Genomic DNA, 19969 nt, shown 5'->3' with positions numbered 1-19969 from the left:
GGTTAGAGGTTAGAGGCTGATGCCTTAGGAAAGCAAGCTATTGCAAACTTTCCAAAAATAGTGTAAAAAAGTTTATCAATTATCCTCCTAAGAACATGCACATGGGACAATAGATAAAATTGAAAATAACATTTTTTTTCTTCCAAATTAAATGTACAGATCATAAATCATCAATCATTTTGAATGACTGAAATATGTTTGTACAAGTTTTTGCATTATTGAATTACAACAATGGAGATAAATTAACAAAGAAAAAGGTTCTACTGCAAAATCTTTTATAATTTTTTTCAGGGAGATGTCAAATTTTGGATTTTTGAAAAGAAGACAACATTCTTTAAGAAGAATAGATTTAATTTTTGATTCAACTTAACTAACCTTTAATAGATTAAACTGGTTAATAAGTCTGGTTGTCTACATAGTAAGCAGTAACAGAATAGAAATAGTTCATTATCCTAATATCCTGGTTTCTGTTAGAGGCATATTTTGTGACGTTTAAGGGTAATGACTGCCAATAAACTACTTGTCAACTTATAAAGTATATTTATATTGAGCTAAAATGATAAGGGAGATTTTACATTCTGTGAATTCGTTTTTGTTTTTGTGGGTATCAATTAACAAAGAAAAAGTTTGAAAAAAAAAGGTTCTACTGCAAAATCTTTTATAATTTTTTTCAGGGAGATGTCAAATTTTGGATTTTTGAAAAGAAGCCAACATTCTTTTAGAAGAATAGATTTAATTTTTGATTCGACTTAACTAACCTTTAATAGATTAAACTGATTAATAAGTCTGGTTGTCTACATAGTAAGCAGTAACAGAATAGAAATAGTTCATTATCCTAATATCCTGGTTTATGTTAGAGGCATATTTTGTGACGTTTAAGGGTAATGACTGGCAATAAACTACTTGTCAACTTATATAGTATATTTATATTGAGCTAAACTTACAAGGGAAGATTTGACATACTGTGAATTCATTTTTTGTTTTTGTGGGTATCAATTTTCATGGATAAAGGAAATATTGTATTTTCATGGATATAAATTGCAGTTTTGCCAAAAATACATATAAGTCTATAGAACGTTTGTATTTCATTGAACATTTGAACTTGTGGTTAACCTATTACCATGAAATCCATAAAATTGATCTCCCACCAATAATAATAATAGATCCATAGTAATCAAAAGGTTATCTTTATGTATATGTATGTAAGTAATGCTTAATGATCAACTAAAAAAATATAGCAAGAATTTGTACAGCTTTTTATGTATAGGTACCACTATTAATCCGAATTTGTAAAACAAGAATGTGTCCACAGTACACTAATACCCATTTCACACTATCATTTTCTATGTTCCTTGGACAGTGGACAGTAAAATTGGGGTATAAACTCTAATTTGGCATAAAAATTAGAAAGATCATATCATAGGGAACATGTGTACTAAGTTTCAAGTTGATTGAACTTCAACTTCCTCAAAAACTACCTTAACCAAAAACTTTAACCTGAAGGGGAACAGACAAACGAACGGATGGACTCACAGACAGAAAACATAATGCCCATAAATGAGGCATTACAAGGAGAAGTAGATGTCTGAAAAATAAGAAAACACCTCACATCTCACAACTGATAACTGCAATCTGCTGATATTATATGAATAGTTATTAAAGGTACCAGGGTTATAATTTAGTATGCCAGAAACTTATTTGAGAAGTACCTGTAGAAAGATGTACAACAGTATTATTGGGACAAACAGACACAGAAGGAGGTACAGAAGAACAGAAAGATAAACAGACTAGGTACATTTGTAAATGCAATATATTGGTTAATTGATTGATAGGTGTTTAAAACCATTTTCAACATAAATGGGCCTTTCTGTGGGATTCAGTTTATATTGGTGGAAGAAGCAAGAGTGCCCACCAACCTTCCATAGAAAAATTGACAATTCAAATCAATTAAGGTTTGAGTCGAAAACACCTGCTAAGTGTGGGATTCAGGCCTCATTGTTTACAGGCAAGTGATACAGTAGTTTAAAATTGAAAATTGAAATGGGTTATGTGTCAAAGAGACAACATTTGTAGTTTGACTACTTAGACCACTTGGCCATTGAGGACCCTGAATACAATATATATCCAATTAATAACCTTGGTAGATAGAGCCATCTCTGTGGGCCCCTTGACCTTGACCTAGAAAGTTGTACATACATTATAATACACCCTCTGATGTTTGTTAATATACATGTCTTGTATAAACTTTGAAATTATAACAGTTCTCAAGATATAGAGCAGACATGATCTTTACCATAGGACATGGGGCTTGTCAACTGAAACCAAAGCTTTTGAACTTGACCTTTGGCCTAAGAAGTTGTTTTGGCTGATCTTTCATGGTTATTATGTATCTAAACCTGTGAGAAGGATAAGCACCTTTTCAGTAGATAAAATGAGCCAAATATGAATCAATGATATATTTGTAGTGGGTCCATTAATAAAACAACAATGTGTATAAATTGCAATTTCATATCCTAAGCCAATAATATTTCCTGTTACATGATTCACCTTTTACATTTTATTTTAGAAACAGAAGAAATTACAAAATAAAGATTCTTCTAATAAAGTTATCAATTATCTTGTTGGTCAAAAGGTTGATTTAAGGGCATGGAAGTTGAAATACTGTTTTTCTCCTCTAATGTTTGCTTATCTGAGTTTGAAAACAATTATCATGATTCTATGACACTGATTATTAAAAGTTGTTTAGTGTAGTTTAATTCAATTTATATTTTAATAATTTACAGAAAATTTAATTGATTTGTTGAATTTAATTGAATATTCATTCTTAATTGCAAAAATACACTTCCTGTACTCAAATGACTGAAATTGCTTAAAGATATTTGATGGGGAACTCTTTTTTAAACCAGAATGCTTAGGTAAAGAGATTTCATATTTTACTTTCTAATTCAAGTTAACCTCTGATTAGTGTAACCTATAGTCCTTGATAGGATAAAACTTTACTCATGCCAGTTATTTCTTTATTTAATATAGGTTAATTCTGCACAAAGAAGTAGGTCAGGTAAGACCCCCTTTCTGGCCCAACTATATAGCAGGTTTTTTTTTTGTTAAATTTGTTAAAGTCTAAACTTTAAGCTATTTATAGAAAAGTAGAATACTTCTAAATTACATAAATATGGTCTGTTTTTGACACTACAATCCACATATATCATGTGATAGCATCGTTCATTCATGCAAAATTACTGAAATCTTGTGCTAATTTTTAGACAGTTTCAAGGTCAAATGGAAGTGGTTGCATTTGTGTTCATTCTAATTTTTAGCTCACTGGCCTAAAAGGCCATGTGAGCTTTTCTCATCACTTGGCGTCCGTCGTCATCGTCGTCGACGTCGTCGTCTGTCGTCGTTAACAATTTTTCAAACATCTTCTCCTCTGAAACTACTGAATGGATTTGGATGAAACTTAGCATGATTGTTCCTTAGATTATCCTGCACAAAGTGTGTGCTTCGATTTTTGATCCGTCAAAAAACATGGCCGCCGTTACTTAAAATAGAACATAGGGGTCAAATGCAGTTTTTGGCTTATATCTCAAAAACGAAAGCATTTAGAGCAAATCTGACATGGGGTAAAAATGTTCATTAGGTCAAGATCTATCAGCCCTGAAATTTTCAGATGAATCAAACAAACCATTGTTGGGTTGCAGCCACTTAATTGGTAATTTTAAGGAAATTTTGCAGTTTTTGGTCATTATCTTGAATATTATTATAGATAAAGATAAACTGTAAACAGGAAAAATGATCAGCAAAGTAAGATCTACAAATAAGTTAATATGACCAAAATTGTCAATTGACCCCTTAAGGGGTTATTGTCCTTTAATGACAATTTTTCACAATTTGTTCATCATATTTGCTAACTTTAAAAAATCTTCTCCTCTAAAACTACTTAACCAAACTCAACCAAACTTCAACTGAATGATCAGTAGGGTGTATAAAATAAAGTTTGTGCTTTATTTTTTATTTCGTCAAAAAACATGGCCGTCATGGCTAAAAATAGAACACAGGGTAAAATGCAGTTTTTGGCTTATATCTCAAAAACTCCAGCATTTAGAGCAAATAAGACAAGAAGTTAAAGTATTTATTAGGTCAAGGTCTACCTGTCCTGAAATTTTCAGCCGAATTGGGTAACTGGTTTTTCAGGTATAATGCCCCTGAATTGATGATTTTAAAGAAATTTTGCAGTTTTTGGTTATTATCTTGAATATTATTATAGATACAGATAAACTGTTAATAGCAAAAATGTTAAGCAAAGTAAGATCTACAAATAAGTCAATTTGACCAAAATTGTCAATTGACCCCTTAAGGAGTTATTGCCCTTTAAAGACTTTTTTCACAATTTGTTCATCATGTTGACTTACTTTAAAAAATCTTCTCCTTTGAAACTGCTGTATCAATTTCAGCCAAACTTAGGCTAAATGAGTTTCAGAGTATCTAGTATAAATTTTATATTTCATTTCCTTGTATGTCAGAAACATAGCTCCTATGGCTAAAATAGAACATAGGAGAAAATGATTTTTTTTTTGCTTTTGAAGAAAATAGGACAATTCAAAGAACATTTAAATAAATTGAAAAGCCAAAATAATCATTGATGAGAGATTTAACCAAAAAAATTAAGGTGAGCGATTCAGGCTCTTGAGAGCCTCTTGTTTAATGTAAGTTGTATTCAATGATAATACATAACGTATATATATATAAAGGTTGAGACTGAACACAAATGAGGCCACTTTCATTTTTGACAAAAACCATCTGAAAAGTTCATTTTAAGGCATATTTGATAGGTTTCATATCTAAGCTTGAATTTGAGCGTCTTTAATGACCATTACAGTTCAAATCTTTCACATAAACTATTTGAATTGACTAAAGAAGACACGTTAGTGTTTAATAAGTGTTTAATAAGTGTCCAAAATCGTTCATCATATGTACCTGAACTTTTAGTCCAAAATTTACCAATATCCAACCTTCTCCTTTATTAAAGACTAATAGGGGTAAATCAATGGTGGTATCACACCTTAAAGACAGGAAAATGCCTGTACTAAGTCAGTAATATGACCAGTTGTTATCGATTGCATTTGATGTGTTTGAGCTTTTGATTTTGCCATTTGATAAAGGACTTTCCGTTTTGAATTTTCGTTGGAATTCAGGATTTTTGTTATTTTAAACTGCTCAAAAGACATAACCAACATTTTCACAGTTAAATAAATATAAGTGCATATTTACACAGACATGAGAATTTTAGGAAACTATATTTCAGCAAGTATACATTTTGTAGATAGACATGTAGTAGGTAACTAGGTGCTACTTTGTGGTTCGGAATCCAGTGACTAAGGTAAGGCTTGGAACAAGTTCTAATCTTTCCAAAATTGTGATTCTTAATTAGCTGTTTGGGGGGCTCGCGGGTATAAATTAAAAAAAAATTCTAATATAGGATTTTGCTATTTTTTTCTATAAATAAACTCTATCCTATACCTAATAGAAAAATAAAATAAAAATATGGGGTCACCGTTTAAATAAAGCTCATAATCTGCCTCCCAAAGAGGCATGCTGAACTAATAAGAGAAATAGAGGTAATATCGAAATAAAAAAAAACTAAATTACAGAAATTGCTTAAATTTTACAATTATTTAGTTTATGTACAGCTTATTTGAAAACAATAATAAAAGATATAGGTCACCAATGAGTTAAAAAAGACATTTCAATTTTAATGCCAAAAAATGGCATTTTTGCACCAAAGGGAGATACTTTGGGGCTTTTTCAATGATATTAACATTTTAAAAGTTATCTGGGGCCAAACCGAATCGATTCTTGGGTGATTTTTTTTTACCATATCATTAAGTAGTATCTAATAGTGTAATAAATTTAATTTGTAATGAATAAACAAATTTCAAATTTTTTTTTAATTTTTTGCTGAATTTTTTGTACCGCGAGACTCCTTAATGTTGTAAGATTAAGGAGAAGACCCTGCTTTGGCTTTGAACAAGATTTATAGCAGTTATAGCCTATCAAATGGATTGTACAATTTGGTTCCAAATTTCTCAAGAATTATTGACTACATGCATCAAAAATTTTTTCATTCTGTGTAAGTGTATAGTCTTCTAACTTATCTGAATTTTCGTATTATCAATGTAAATAGTTCAATGATTAATATAGATTCTACCACTGCATCGAGTGTAATACGATATTTATCCACTCGAGACAGTTAAATTTTCAAATTTAAAACGCGAGGCTTGCCCGAGCGTTTTAAATATTTAAAATTTAACTGTAGAGAGTGGATAAATATCGTATTACACGAGATTTGGTGGTGGAATCTGTTTCTCTAATGATTTTCTAACATTATGCAGGCAAACTTATTCCTTCTTTTCGAATGATCTGCAAAAGATGTGTTCTTTTTATGTGACGTCATCAGGCATGGTCGCCTTTTTTCATGCCATCACAATAGCAAATTCAGAGGAAAGCAAGAAAATTCGACGTCATAATCGAATTTTAACCAATGAAGTATTGAGATCAAACGAACCACACGTTGGTTAAATTTTTTTTATACAATGGGTGCAGAAAGGGATAAATTGACGAAGAATTAGAGAATTATAAATACGCCATTTTTAAGTTTTATCAAAATACAACTTTCCAACAGAACTATAGCTGTATCAGTTTCAGACTCTATTCTGTCAACGCGGGATTGATTTTTTTTTGTTAATTTCTTCAATAAAACAACAATTTACTTATTCTGGAATTAAAACTTCTAAAATCTGCAACCATAGAACTTTTTCTATCATTTTTCAATGATTTTTTACATCTAAAAATAAAAATAAAATGATTATACAATAATCTGTTGTACATAAATATTTACATAAACAGTGTAATCCATATTCTTCCTGTACTCCTTCTTATTAACCAATTCCATGGCAACAGGTTCAGTATAAAAGTTGATACTGGTTTCTGTTCCCTGTTCTTCATCTGTCTCATCCTCTGTAACTTCAGCTTTGATTTTCAGCGGGAATGACTGTTCTCCCCGATTCCAACACCAATAGCCGCTACACAATTTCTGTCGTAAATTTTGTGGATCTCCAATTTCTGCTGTTGTAATAGTGAACATGGCTTTACCATCGACCTAAAATAAAAATTGTTAAAAATCAGTATATTCATTTTAGTGGATTCAATTATTTTTATGGGTACCAATTATAGTCCGTTTGATTTCTATAAATCTTCAGAATTTAATTCTTAAAAATTCATTGTTACTAATAAATATTTTATTTCTTCATGTGTGTAAATGTATGATATATACGAACTCTGACTATGAGTATCATAATTTTGAACTAATAATCAAAAAAGTTACTCATTGGCTCTCTATGTTACTTCCATTTTTTTTTAATATAAAATACTCAATGGAGTAAGTATGAGTAGTGTAATAGACTTCCATTCAAAACAAAAACATAAGACATGTGCTTTAAACCTGTTTTATTGTACCATGTGACTTTACTCATTTAAATAACTCCGGTCATGTGATTACTGATCTTTTTGTATGCAATGATAAATACAAAAGCGTGCAAATAGAAAACTCAGTAATCACATGACCAGAGTTATTTAAATGAGTAAAGTCACATGGTACAATAAAACAGGTTTAAAGCACATGTCTAATGTTTTTGTTTTGAATGGAAGGCTGTTACAATATTCATACATACTCCAATGAGTATTTAATATTAAAAAAAATAGAAATAAAATAGAGACCTAATGAGGAACTTTTTTGATTATTGGTTCAAAATTATGATATTCATAGTCAGAGTTCGTATATATCATACATTAACACACATGAAGAAAAAAAATATTAATCTTTGAAAAATGAATTTTTAAGAATTATTTTCTGAAGATTTATAGAAGTCAAACAGACTATATCTTGTGGGGACCAATTATCTTGTGGGGACCAATTATCTTGTGGGGACCAATTATCTTGTGGGGACTTATCTTGTGGGGACCAATTATCTTGTGGGTACCAATTTTCTTGTGGGGACCAATTATCTTGTGGGTACCAATTATCTTGTGGGGACCAATTATCTTGTTTGTGGGGACCAATTATCTTGTTAGGACCAATTATCTTGTGGGGACTTATCTTGTGGGGACCAATTATCTTGTAAGGACCAATTATCTTGTGGGAACCAATTATCTTGTGGGTACCAATTATCTTGTGGGGACCAATTATTTTGTTTGTGGGGACCAATTATCTTGTGGGGTCCAATTACTTTGTGGAGACCAATTATCTTGTGGGTACCAATTATCTTGTGGGTACCAATTATCTTGTGGGTACCAATTATCTTGTTGGTACCAATTATCTTGTTGGGACCAATTATCTTGAATTGAGAAAAACTTAAATTTTTGTGGATATTTGATTTCATATTTTTTTCAATGTCATGAAAATGGCCATTGTTATATTATAGTTCGTTTCTGTGTGTGTTACATTTTAATGTTGTGTTTCTGTTGTGTCGTAGTTCTCCTCTTATATTTGATGTGTTTCCCTCAGTTTTAGTTTGTAACCCGGATTTGGGTTTTTTTCTCAATCAATTTATGAATTTCGAACAGCAGTATACTACTGTTGCCCATACATGTCAACCTCTGACAATGGGAAATCATGTCATCACACGACATGATATGTCAAAAAGCTTGTGAAAACATGTGACGTAGATGCAGACTTGTTAATATGAATGTGGTAATGTTCATAATTTCATTCAAATTTGTGAATATAAAAAAACAATATATATTCTACTGTGAACTTTTATTGTAATAAACAGTGGTCTGTTATGTTGCTTTTAAAGCACCACCACTAGGCACATATTCAAAACAACTGCCAGTTTCAAGTTTAGTTACATTTATTTGATAACAGCACACAATACAAATGTAACATAGTCAAGTTCTGATCAGAATTCAGTGTCAATTTCTTTATAATTGAAAAGGCTCTCCAACAGTAAGAATTGATATTTGACTGAATTAGCTTCATCAAGATTTGAAAGAATGTCATAATGTTGGGTTTTTTTTGCAATGTAAAATGTCATCTATTATCTCTGCCACTGCTCCCATTGCTATTGCCTGGTTAAAACTGGGTAGTTCATCAGAAGAAAGCTGGTACTATGAGAGCTGATCCAACAGTTCTGTGATATTTTTATCCCAATGGCCTGTAGAAATCTGTTGCCGTATTGGCTAGATTTGAAACTGAAATTGAAAAAGAAAAATGTTTTATAAATTTGATTTCCATTAGATAAACATGTTAAATGCTTATTCAAATAGCTACATTGTATTTCTCCTCTCACATGTATTGTTTTTATATCATTGCAACATAGAATGCACAAATTATGCGTTACTTGTCACTCAATCATTTAAACTCGAACTCAAAAATATAATTTATAAATCTTGAATCTTGCCGTACACATCGTTTTGGCTTAACAATCGGCACTTTAGACGATGGTACAGGCCCTGAAAGTGACCTCTTTCTGTGCACATTTCCCCTATAAAGTGAATTTGAAAGAAAGTAACAAAATCATTAAAACTAATCACAAACTACTTACCTTTTACTGTTTGTCCATATAGAAAAATAAACAATATGGCAGCCAAACAATTACTTCAAATTTTTTCGGTATTTATCGCCGAATAAGGAAAAAACCTGAGAAAAGCGATATCACTAACGACCAAAAAATAAGAAGAACGAAAAGCGTGTAATTGCGTGTAAAGTGGGGAAAAGTGTGTACACGCCATGCGACAAAATCCTCGCGTGTAAACCGTAGAAAAAGCGTGTATTACACATGAATATCATGTCACTTGAAATGTATGCTGTTGCCTTTATTTTGAATATTCCTTAAGAAAATTTGTAATTTGTTGAAATTAAAATTCATGGTTCCCCTTTACCAACTTATTCCACAAAAATTGTTATCTTACTAATAATAATGATTCGACAGTAATTCAATCTATCTAATTACTATGACTATCCCTTAAGATTTTAAGATATACCCCTCTGAAAAAAAAGCTCATTCCCTTAATAATATTTTGGATATGCCTTTTAATTACCAGTAAGTTAAATTTAAGCCTTTGGTATAGATCTCTCCTATAATGCAGTTTAAACTAGAAAGGACAGTTAACAAATAAAAGAAGAAACCGATGATACACCCCTTGCATACAACTTTAATAAGGGGCAATACTTAAGAATAGTAGCTGTCACCAAAATTCAAACTTGATCTGACGTAAAGTTACCTAGGTCAAACTAAAGAGAAAAGAACCCAATTTTGGGGTGTATGTAACAATCAACAAGGAAAACACTTAATGCCCATTCAGCTGCAGTGGGGGCATTAAAATATAAAAGATGTCAAATCTATCAAATTTTTTGTTTTAACAAAACTGACATTCGTTATTATCCTCGTCTGATCCTTAAAACTTGTTGATGCTTTAAGTGCTTGTTATGTCACAGAATTAATTGTTCTAATGAATATGTTAATCAATTTCAATTCTATTCATGCAGATAGCTAAAGACAGCAGAAATAACTTCATGTGGAAGAACAGACATAACGTTAATCTCGTTTCTTCTGTCATTTGAAAACAGATAATTGTTTGTGTTAAATGAAGTACAACGCGATGAGCCAGCTAAAGGTGTTACCACATGTATAAAAGTTGCCAATTAAGTATTATCTAACTCTCAAAAAGGCCGTTAGACGTCTTGGATAATAATGCACTCAATAACAGTAGTTAGAATTCATAGGCATTCTAACAAACCATGTTCCCTCCAAATTAAATTTGCTTGGTTCAGCTGTTTACAAGTCTTCTCTTACAAACATCCCGAAGATACTACAAGTATTGAATATACCCATGAGGGTATTAAAGCCAATTAGGTGTATCTATAGTCATATCTTTGATTAGGTTACGTTACATAATAACCACTCTATATGTATCTACAGAAGCAGGATGGGGTAAAAATATCACTTTTATTCAAATTTCCACAGGAAGTCCAAAACAGGACACATGTGCAATGATGTTTATTTTCAGTTTAGGAAAACAAAATTCAAAAATTAATTCATGTCTAATGCTCAAGTTTGTGTGGTGCCAGTGTCCTAAGATCTCTACTACATTCCCATTGATAAATATCATTGTTTACATGTTGTACTTATTAATCAGTTTTTGATTAAATGCAGTTTATAGTCAACTTAACATAGAACTTGATATTCAGAACAAGAAGTTTTTTTATGAATATTTTAGGAAGAAACAGCTATTATATATAGAAATAAGCATAACAATGTATATCATGAATGAGGTTTATTGAATTTTCATGCTACTTTCATATGTCTCCATTGTTGTGAGAAAAATATTTCTCGTCTCTAGAAAAAACTTTGTACTCTGCAAATGATTGGTCAGAATTTCAATTTCAACAGATATATGTATTTTCTTCAATAATATACAAAACACCTGAAAATCTTCTTTTTGTCAATTTTTTTTACATTAATTGTGAAGCATATAAATATTTGGTGTTATGTTTGACACTTGGAACAGGACATACAATGTTTCTCCTTTCTCGTTTTTATATAGATTAGACCGTTGGTTTTTCCGTTTGAATGGTTTTACACTAGTAATTTTTTTGGGCCCTTTATAGCTTGCTGTTCGGTGTGAACCAAGGCTCCGTGTTGAAGGCTGTACTTTGACCTATAATGGTTTACTTTTATAAATTGTTATTAGGATGGAGAGTTGTCTCATACCACATCTTCCTATATTTATTATTCTGGAATGTTTGATGTTCATGTTTGACACTTGAACAGGACAAATGATGTTGTCCTGGAATGTGCAAAAGAATTAATCAACAAATAGCAGACTTTTCTATTTTACACAATAAGAGTTTTGATTATAAGCATGATAAGAGAAAATGGTTTAACAACCAGTGAGAATTAGATATTACTTTATTCTTTTCATTTAATTTAGATTCTTATAATAAACTCTCCAAAGGCTCATTGATCATTATATCAAAATCCAATAACTGAAGTTGATATAAAGCAATATTCAATTCTCATCTATTATGAAATCAATATATACCAATTTTAAATCTAAAACATTGCTCAGTTATTAAATTATTATTATTAATCTGTGTTTTTAATAACTGAGCAATTAAATTTTTGGAAGGTGGATGGTAGGTGGATTTTTTGACATTTGAATATTGCTTTATATCAACTTGAGTTATTTGATTTTGATAAAATGATAAAGGAGCCTTTGGAGAGTTTATTATTAGTAGATATGGTGGGGAAAAGTGTTTAATTTCATTGTCTTTAGCACAGAATATTTTTACCAGGCCAGAATAATTATCCCAAAAATCCTCTGGCCTTAGTGACTGTGTGGTTTAAAACTATTTTAAGAAAATTGTAATTAATCAAACTATTCTATTCTTTACTATATAATAATCCGATATTTATTCCAAGCACAATCAGGAAATAATAGAACAGCTAAATAAAAGAGCTGGTTGTAGCTATTTTTGTGAAAATTTAAATTAGCATTACTGCATGCATACTAAATCTTTTATCATATAACTGATATCCAAACAAGAATATTATTTGCTCATATGATGTACTGTTACACCTTATTCTCAGGTTAGGGGGAGGGTTTGGCACCAGAAAACTAGTTTAACCCAAACATTCTGTATCTGTTTGTCCATAAGACCTGCTCCAACTATCCCTGTTGGTGATTTAGAGACAGTTCAACTTACGCCAAATATTAATTCTACTTTTAACTCTGTTTTCATTTATACAATTAATTTATTAACATTGTTTTATTGTTATTTTGTAACATGTTACTATAGATTAAGTTGAGATTACACAATCAAATGAAATAGACGTTGTTTACTCCGAGTCCAGACATTTAGTTTACCCATCCATCACAATCCCATTTAAGTATTAAATGAACCACAATATAAATGAAATTTTGAAATTACTTAGGTTGTAGTTACTTAAAAATGATTCCACAAGAATCAAATGTAAACATTGCATTTCAAGTACTAAAATGTCAAAATTTAGTTACTAGTACATTTATGTCTGCAATTAAAATATCTTGATTCAGGCTCAGCATAAAGTATACTCATCTTTAAGAATAGATTGTTTTTGGTAAACAATTAAATTATCTAGAACATATTATGTCATTCAAAAATAATTTCTCTGTTCCTGTCAATGTTAAATTCTTTTAATTAAAAAGCAGAAATTACATTATTTTGAGAATTTTGAATTTTAGAGATTAAATGCATTCCAATGTAGAGCTTATATATCATTAAATATAAATTAAGATAAGTTCTACTATTCATTCATCATATTCTGTTTATATGAAAAGGGAGATAATAACTATTCTATGTCGCTCTAGACAATCACAGTTGTTTCCCTTTACTTGCCAATATCTTTATACTATTTGTTAACATACCAACTTAGCTCTTTTATTGAATGTTGTGTCCTGAAGTTTACATTCAATAGAGGCACTTCCATGAACACCTTCTCCATAGGTATATCTGAATTAAAACAATAACAATATTAGGGCAGAAGACAGATTATGACAGAATTTACAGGATAGATATCCCTATAAGAATAAACAAGAGTGCACACACTGAAATGTCTCGCCTTCTTTACTAATCATTGATGTTATGTTGATAGTCCTAAGTATAAAGCTTTATTACAACTGTCACATAAACGTTACATTAACCAAGATAACTAAACAAAGACCAATGAACCATGAAAATGAGGTCAAAGTCAGATGAACCATGCCAGGCTGACATGTACAGCTAACAATGCTTCCATAAAACAAATATAGTTGACCTAATACTTATAGTTTAAGAAAAATAGACCAAAACACAAAAACTTAACACTGAGCAATGAACCGTGAAAATGAGGTCAGGGTAAAATAAAACCTGCGCGACTAATATATAAATCATAAAACATTTCCAAACACTAAATATAGTTGACCTAAGGCGTATAGTATCAGATAAAAAGACCAAAACTGAAAAACTTAACTTTGACCACTGAACCATGAAAATGAGGTCAAGGTCAGATGACATCTGTCCGCTAGACATGATCACCTTCCAATAATTCCATACAACAAATATAGTAGACCTATTGCATAAAGTATGAGAAAAACAGACCAAAACACAAAAACTTAACTATAACCACTGAACCATGAAAATGAGGTCAAGGTCAGATGACACCTGCCAGTTGGACATGTACACCTTACAGTCCTTCCATACACCGAATATACTAGCCCTATTGCTTATAGTATCTGAGATATGGACTTGACCACCAAAACTTAACCTTGTTCACTGAGCCATGAAATGAGGTCGAGGTCAAGTGAAAATTGTCTGACAGGCATGAAGACCTTGCAAGGTACGCACATACCAAATATAGTTATCCTATTACTTATAATAAGAGAGAATTCAACATTACAAAAAATCTGAACTTTTTTTTCAAATGGTCACTGAACCATGAAAATGAGGTCAAGGACATTGGACATGTGACTGACGGAAACTTCGTAACATGAGGCATCTATATACAAAGTATGAAGCATCCAGGTCTTCCACCTTCTAAAATATACAGCTTTTAAGAAGTGAGCTAACACCGCCGCCGCCGCCGGATCACTATCCCTATGTCGAGCTTTCTGCAACAAAAGTTGCAGGCTCGACAAAAAATTGTCCTTTTTTCATAATTTTGGTATTTGTATCATTTGTTAATAAAAACATTAACTTGATTTTCAAGTTACTGTTTGACATTTTTGTTAAAAACAATAAATGGGGAATGAAACCATGGGACACAGATGATGCCTACGCTTGCATATCACATAAAGTTATAAAGGGACATGTAAAGGATCATTACTCTAGAACAATAAAAGTGAATTCCCAGAATTCAAACTTGATCTGTATTTTGTTGTAATAAAAATTGTGTATAAGTTTCCAACAGTGGTGTTGTTACTTTATTTTTGTGTGTATTTGTGCATGTACTAATTTTGGGATACCCTATATCCTTTGTTTTTCTATTGTTAGTTTACAGTTTTACTATTAGAGGTTAAAGTTAAGTTAGTTAAAATCACAGGATTTGAAATAAACAAAGTTTTGACAAATTAAGAACATTTCAATTGATACTAATAACATCTAAACTAAGGTCATTATTACAGCTAATTTACTACAGTAAATATTACAGTTAAATCCAATTGGATGTAAGTTTTAATTACTATTGTACAATATACAAACAAAGCAAGCAAAGTCTTGCTCTACATGCATTAGGAAATTAGCTGTAATTTATGAAAAAATAATATGTTATAAAATATTTTCCTGAATCAGTTCTATAATGAGATACTTACATTCCTTCAACTTCAATATCTATTGATGAAAAATCCTTAACATACACAAATGGAACCGATGGTTTCACTTCCACAGAAAACCTTGGCAGAACTGAAATATAATAATAAAATATCTTAACATAGACAAATAGAACCGATGGTTTAACTTCCACAGAAAACCTTGGCAGCACTGAAATATAATAACAAAATATCTTAACATAGACAAATAGAACCGATGGTTTAACTTCCAAAGAAAACCTTGGCAGCACTGAAATATAATAACAAAATATCTTAACATTGACAAATAGAACAGATGGTTTCACTTCCACAGAAAACCTTGGCAGAACTGAAATATAATAACAAAATATCTTAACGTAGACAAATGGAACCGATGGTTTAACTTCCACAGAAAACCTTGGCAGAACTGAAATATAATAACAAAATATCTTAACATAGACAAATAGAACCGATGGTTTAACTTCCACAGAAAACCTTGGCAGCACTGAAATATAATAACAAAATATCTTAACATTGACAAATAGAACAGATGGTTTCACTTCCACAGAAAACCTTGGCAGAACTGAAATATAATAACAAAATATCTTAACGTAGACAAATGGAACCGATGGTTTAACTTCCACAGAAAACCTTGGCAGAACTGAAATATAATAACAAAATATCTTAACGTAGACAAATGGAACCAATGGTTTAACTTCCACAGAAAACCTTGGCAGAACTGAAATGTAATAACAAAATATCTTAACATAGACAAATAGAACCTATGGTTTCACTTCCACAGAAAACCTTGGCAGAACTGAAATATAATAACAAAATATCTTAACATAGACAAATAGAACCTATGGTTTCACTTCCACAGAAAACCTTGGCAGCACTGAAATATAATAACAAAATATCTTAACGTAGACAAATGGAACCAATGGTTTAACTTCCACAGAAAACCTTGGCAGAACTGAAATGTAATAACAAAATATCTTAACATAGACAAATAGAACCTATGGTTTCACTTCCACAGAAAACCTTGGCAGAACTGAAATATAATAACAAAATATCTTAACATAGACAAATAGAACCTATGGTTTCACTTCCACAGAAAACCTTGGCAGCACTGAAATATAATAACAAAATATCTTAACGTAGACAAATGGAACCAATGGTTTAACTTCCACAGAAAACCTTGGCAGAACTGAAATGTAATAACAAAATATCTTAACATAGACAAATAGAACCTATGGTTTCACTTCCACAGAAAACCTTGGCAGAACTGAAATGTAATAACAAAATATCTTAACATAGACAAATAGAATCGATGGTTTCACTTCCACAGAAAACCTTGGCAGAACTGAAATATAATAACAAAATATCTTAACATAGACAAATAGAATCGATGGTTTCACTTCCACAGAAAACCTTGGCAGAACTGAAATATAATAACAAAATATCTTAACATAGACAAATAGAATCGATGGTTTCACTTCCACAGAAAACCTTGGCAGAACTGAAATATAATAACAAAATATCTTAACATAGACAAATAGAATCGATGGTTTCACTTCCACAGAAAACCTTGGCAGAACTGAAATATAATAACAAAATATCTTAACATAGACAAATAGAACAGATGGTTTCACTTCCACAGAAAACCTTGGCAGAACTGAAATATAATAACAAAATATCTTAACATAGACAAATAGAATCGATGGTTTCACTTCCACAGAAAACCTTGGCAGAACTGAAATGTAATAACAAAATATCTTAACATAGACAAATAGAATCGATGGTTTCACTTCCACAGAAAACCTTGGCAGAACTGAAATGTAATAACAAAATATCTTAACATAGACAAATAGAATCGATGGTTTCACTTCCACAGAAAACCTTGGCAGAACTGAAATGTAATAACAAAATATCTTAACATAGACAAAAAGAATCGATGGTTTCACTTCCACAGAAAACCTTGGCAGAACTGAAATATAATAACAAAATATCTTAACATAGACAAATGGAACAGATGGTTTCACTTCCACAGAAAACCTTGGCAGAACTGAAATGTAATAATAAAATATCTTAACAGCCTATATGTAGGTCAGATTTCAAATCTTAATAATTATAGAATAACTAATCGAAGAAGTCAAATAGAGAAAAATATTCAACAAGTGACAAAACAACACATTAATTCATGATAAGGTATTTTTTGACAATGCCTATTGTTTTATATGTCAGAGAGTGAAATAACCATGTTATTTCACATGTGAAATTATCGGTTTTTATTTAAATGCAAAATCAATGTAATTCATTGCAATCAATGTAATAATTTTCGATATTTGAATTCTTTTTATTTCATTGGCAAATGACTTTTATAGAAAATAAAGTAGAAAAATGTAAGAAACTATATCTTTTTCTACGCATTCACAATTTGTTTTGATCCGACGTTATCGACGTCTTTACAATGCCTATTGTTGTATGACGTCAGAGGAGTGAAATAACCACGTTTATTTCACATGTGAAATTATCGGTTTTTATTTAACTGGGAAATCAATGTAATTCATTGCAACCAATGTAATAAATATAATTAACACAAATAAATGGAGAATGCGTCTGTGGGTCTTATTCCCATGCTGACAGAATAATGTTATAAAGGGACATAATTTAAGAACATCAAACGTGAGAACTTCCAAATTTGAACTTCATCTAAGTTTTGTGGATAATAAGCAATGTTTATAAGTTTTTACATAACATTTGGTTGAGATAAACTTAAAACAGAGAACAAAACAAAAATTTCAGCATTTTTTTTTCCATTTGTAAAGAGGAAAAACTCTAGAACAATAAATGCGACAGCACCTAAGTTCTACTTGATCTGTATCTGGTGGCAATAAACATTTTTAATTAGTTTCATTATATGCAACAAGGCATTCTTTTGTATGTATGAAATTAGGAATTGTGTGTAAGAAAATTAGTAAAATACTTTAGAAAATAAGTATTGTACAAGTATTTGTAAATTCAGAAATTATTTCATTGTGTTATAAAGGGTTATAAAAATAATGCAACAGAATGCTTTTCAGGTCTAGAACCAATTACTGTCACCATTTTACCTTTTTTCCTCAATATAATCCATACCTGCCAAGTTTTTGAAATCTTTATGGGGAATTTTAAGCATAGGGACCTAATGATCCTCTTGTATGTCCATCAATGTTTTGAATCTATTTTTATATTGTTTAAATGAGTTCTGTTTGTTTAAATACCCTTTTAACTCATTTGAAGGCCTGTTTTGAGGTGTTCGTTTTATATAATTAAGAATTTCAAAATTCCGATCAATACCTCTCATGTGGAATATCCTCCATAAATCAGGATAGTTGTGAAGTCTGTATTATCTGACAATAACTCTGTATGGAATGTATCATGTAAAGTTATCAAAAGTTAGAACTAGCACTATAGTCTTAGATTGTTAGAAACACGCATTTGTAAAACTTACCATAAGCATCAACTGTGAAATTTCTCTCAGTTCCACTACCCTAAAAATAAAGATAATATTGGTATAGTTATTCATTTGAACACTTTATATGTTGTGTTTTGAATTTGGATTTTATCTATATCACAACTTTATCGTAACTTATAGTGCTACCCTTCTACATACAAGTAGTTAAGCACTCTTAATAGTTCCCATTTTGAAAATTCTCAAATTTTGTCCGGAGTAATATTACGACCGCAATATATCTGTTTTTTTTTTTTATCAAATTGTGTTGGCTTGTCACAAAATTTACCAACATACTTTTTTAACAATGTGTTGTAGACCATATAGTAATTCCTGTATTTTTTTTTCTCTCAACTTGTTATTGACTTGCAGACTTGTTAAAACTAACATGTATATTGACCAATAATGGTTAACTTTTAACAAATTGTGACTTGAATGGAGAGTTGTCTCATTGGCACTCATACCACATCTTCTTATATCTATGTACCCTATTTAATGATATCAATATACAAACCATTCCATCTGATGGCTGAACCTGTATCTTCCAATCTCCCATCTTAGGATCATTTGATATATCATACTCAACAGTTATAACACCTGAATAATATATATATCACATATCATTGGATGCAGAAAAAACTAAAATATCCAAATGTTACATAAGTATCCTATCTTTACCCTGTAAACTAGATAATTATAAACCCAAAATACTTCAAGACACTTTCTTTAATATTGGGCATTACTTGTGAAGGTATTCCTTACATCTAAGCAAGTGGGACAACAAACAAGGCCTGGTTATCGTTTGTATATATTTGCTGTGAGTTTGGTCTTTAGAATATATATCAGGTTATGATACATTCACAGTCAAAGAAAACTATTGTTGAAGGCATTTATTTGTAACCACCATTCCTAAGCTAAGGGTAATTAAAAGCTTTCCATGTGGTAAAGATTCCTCCGCTATGCTAAAGGCTGTATTGCTACTTGAAGATGTCATTTTTGGGTCATTCCTTTTGTTTGGTTGCTGTCACATTGATTTCTTCTATGATTTCCTTTTATAAACATGTGCCATAATCCTTACAAACAAAACGGGGGTTTGATATGCATTATTTTAGGGTA

General features: G+C 30.9%; 1 protein-coding gene across 6 annotated transcripts in view; it reads right to left on the bottom strand.

The window, feature by feature from the left end:
* The window catches only part of LOC139525571 (CD109 antigen-like), a 365611-nt gene that overhangs the window by 319124 nt on the left and 26518 nt on the right, over window positions 1-19969 (bottom strand). For all 6 annotated transcript variants that reach the window (XM_071321031.1, XM_071321028.1, XM_071321032.1 and 3 more), the window contains exons 9-13: window positions 19368-19450; window positions 18854-18893; window positions 15385-15475; window positions 13465-13549; window positions 6896-7156 (exon numbers count right to left, since the gene is read on the bottom strand). In XM_071321031.1, the coding sequence (XP_071177132.1) occupies window positions 6896-7156; window positions 13465-13549; window positions 15385-15475; window positions 18854-18893; window positions 19368-19450 (560 nt within the window). The remainder of the gene's footprint in view (window positions 1-6895; window positions 7157-13464; window positions 13550-15384; window positions 15476-18853; window positions 18894-19367; window positions 19451-19969) is intronic.

This window comes from Mytilus edulis, chromosome 5 (assembly GCF_963676685.1).
Source record: "Mytilus edulis chromosome 5, xbMytEdul2.2, whole genome shotgun sequence".
NCBI classification, from domain to species: Eukaryota; Metazoa; Mollusca; class Bivalvia; order Mytilida; family Mytilidae; genus Mytilus; species Mytilus edulis.
This window is presented reverse-complemented; position numbering and strand designations above follow the sequence as displayed.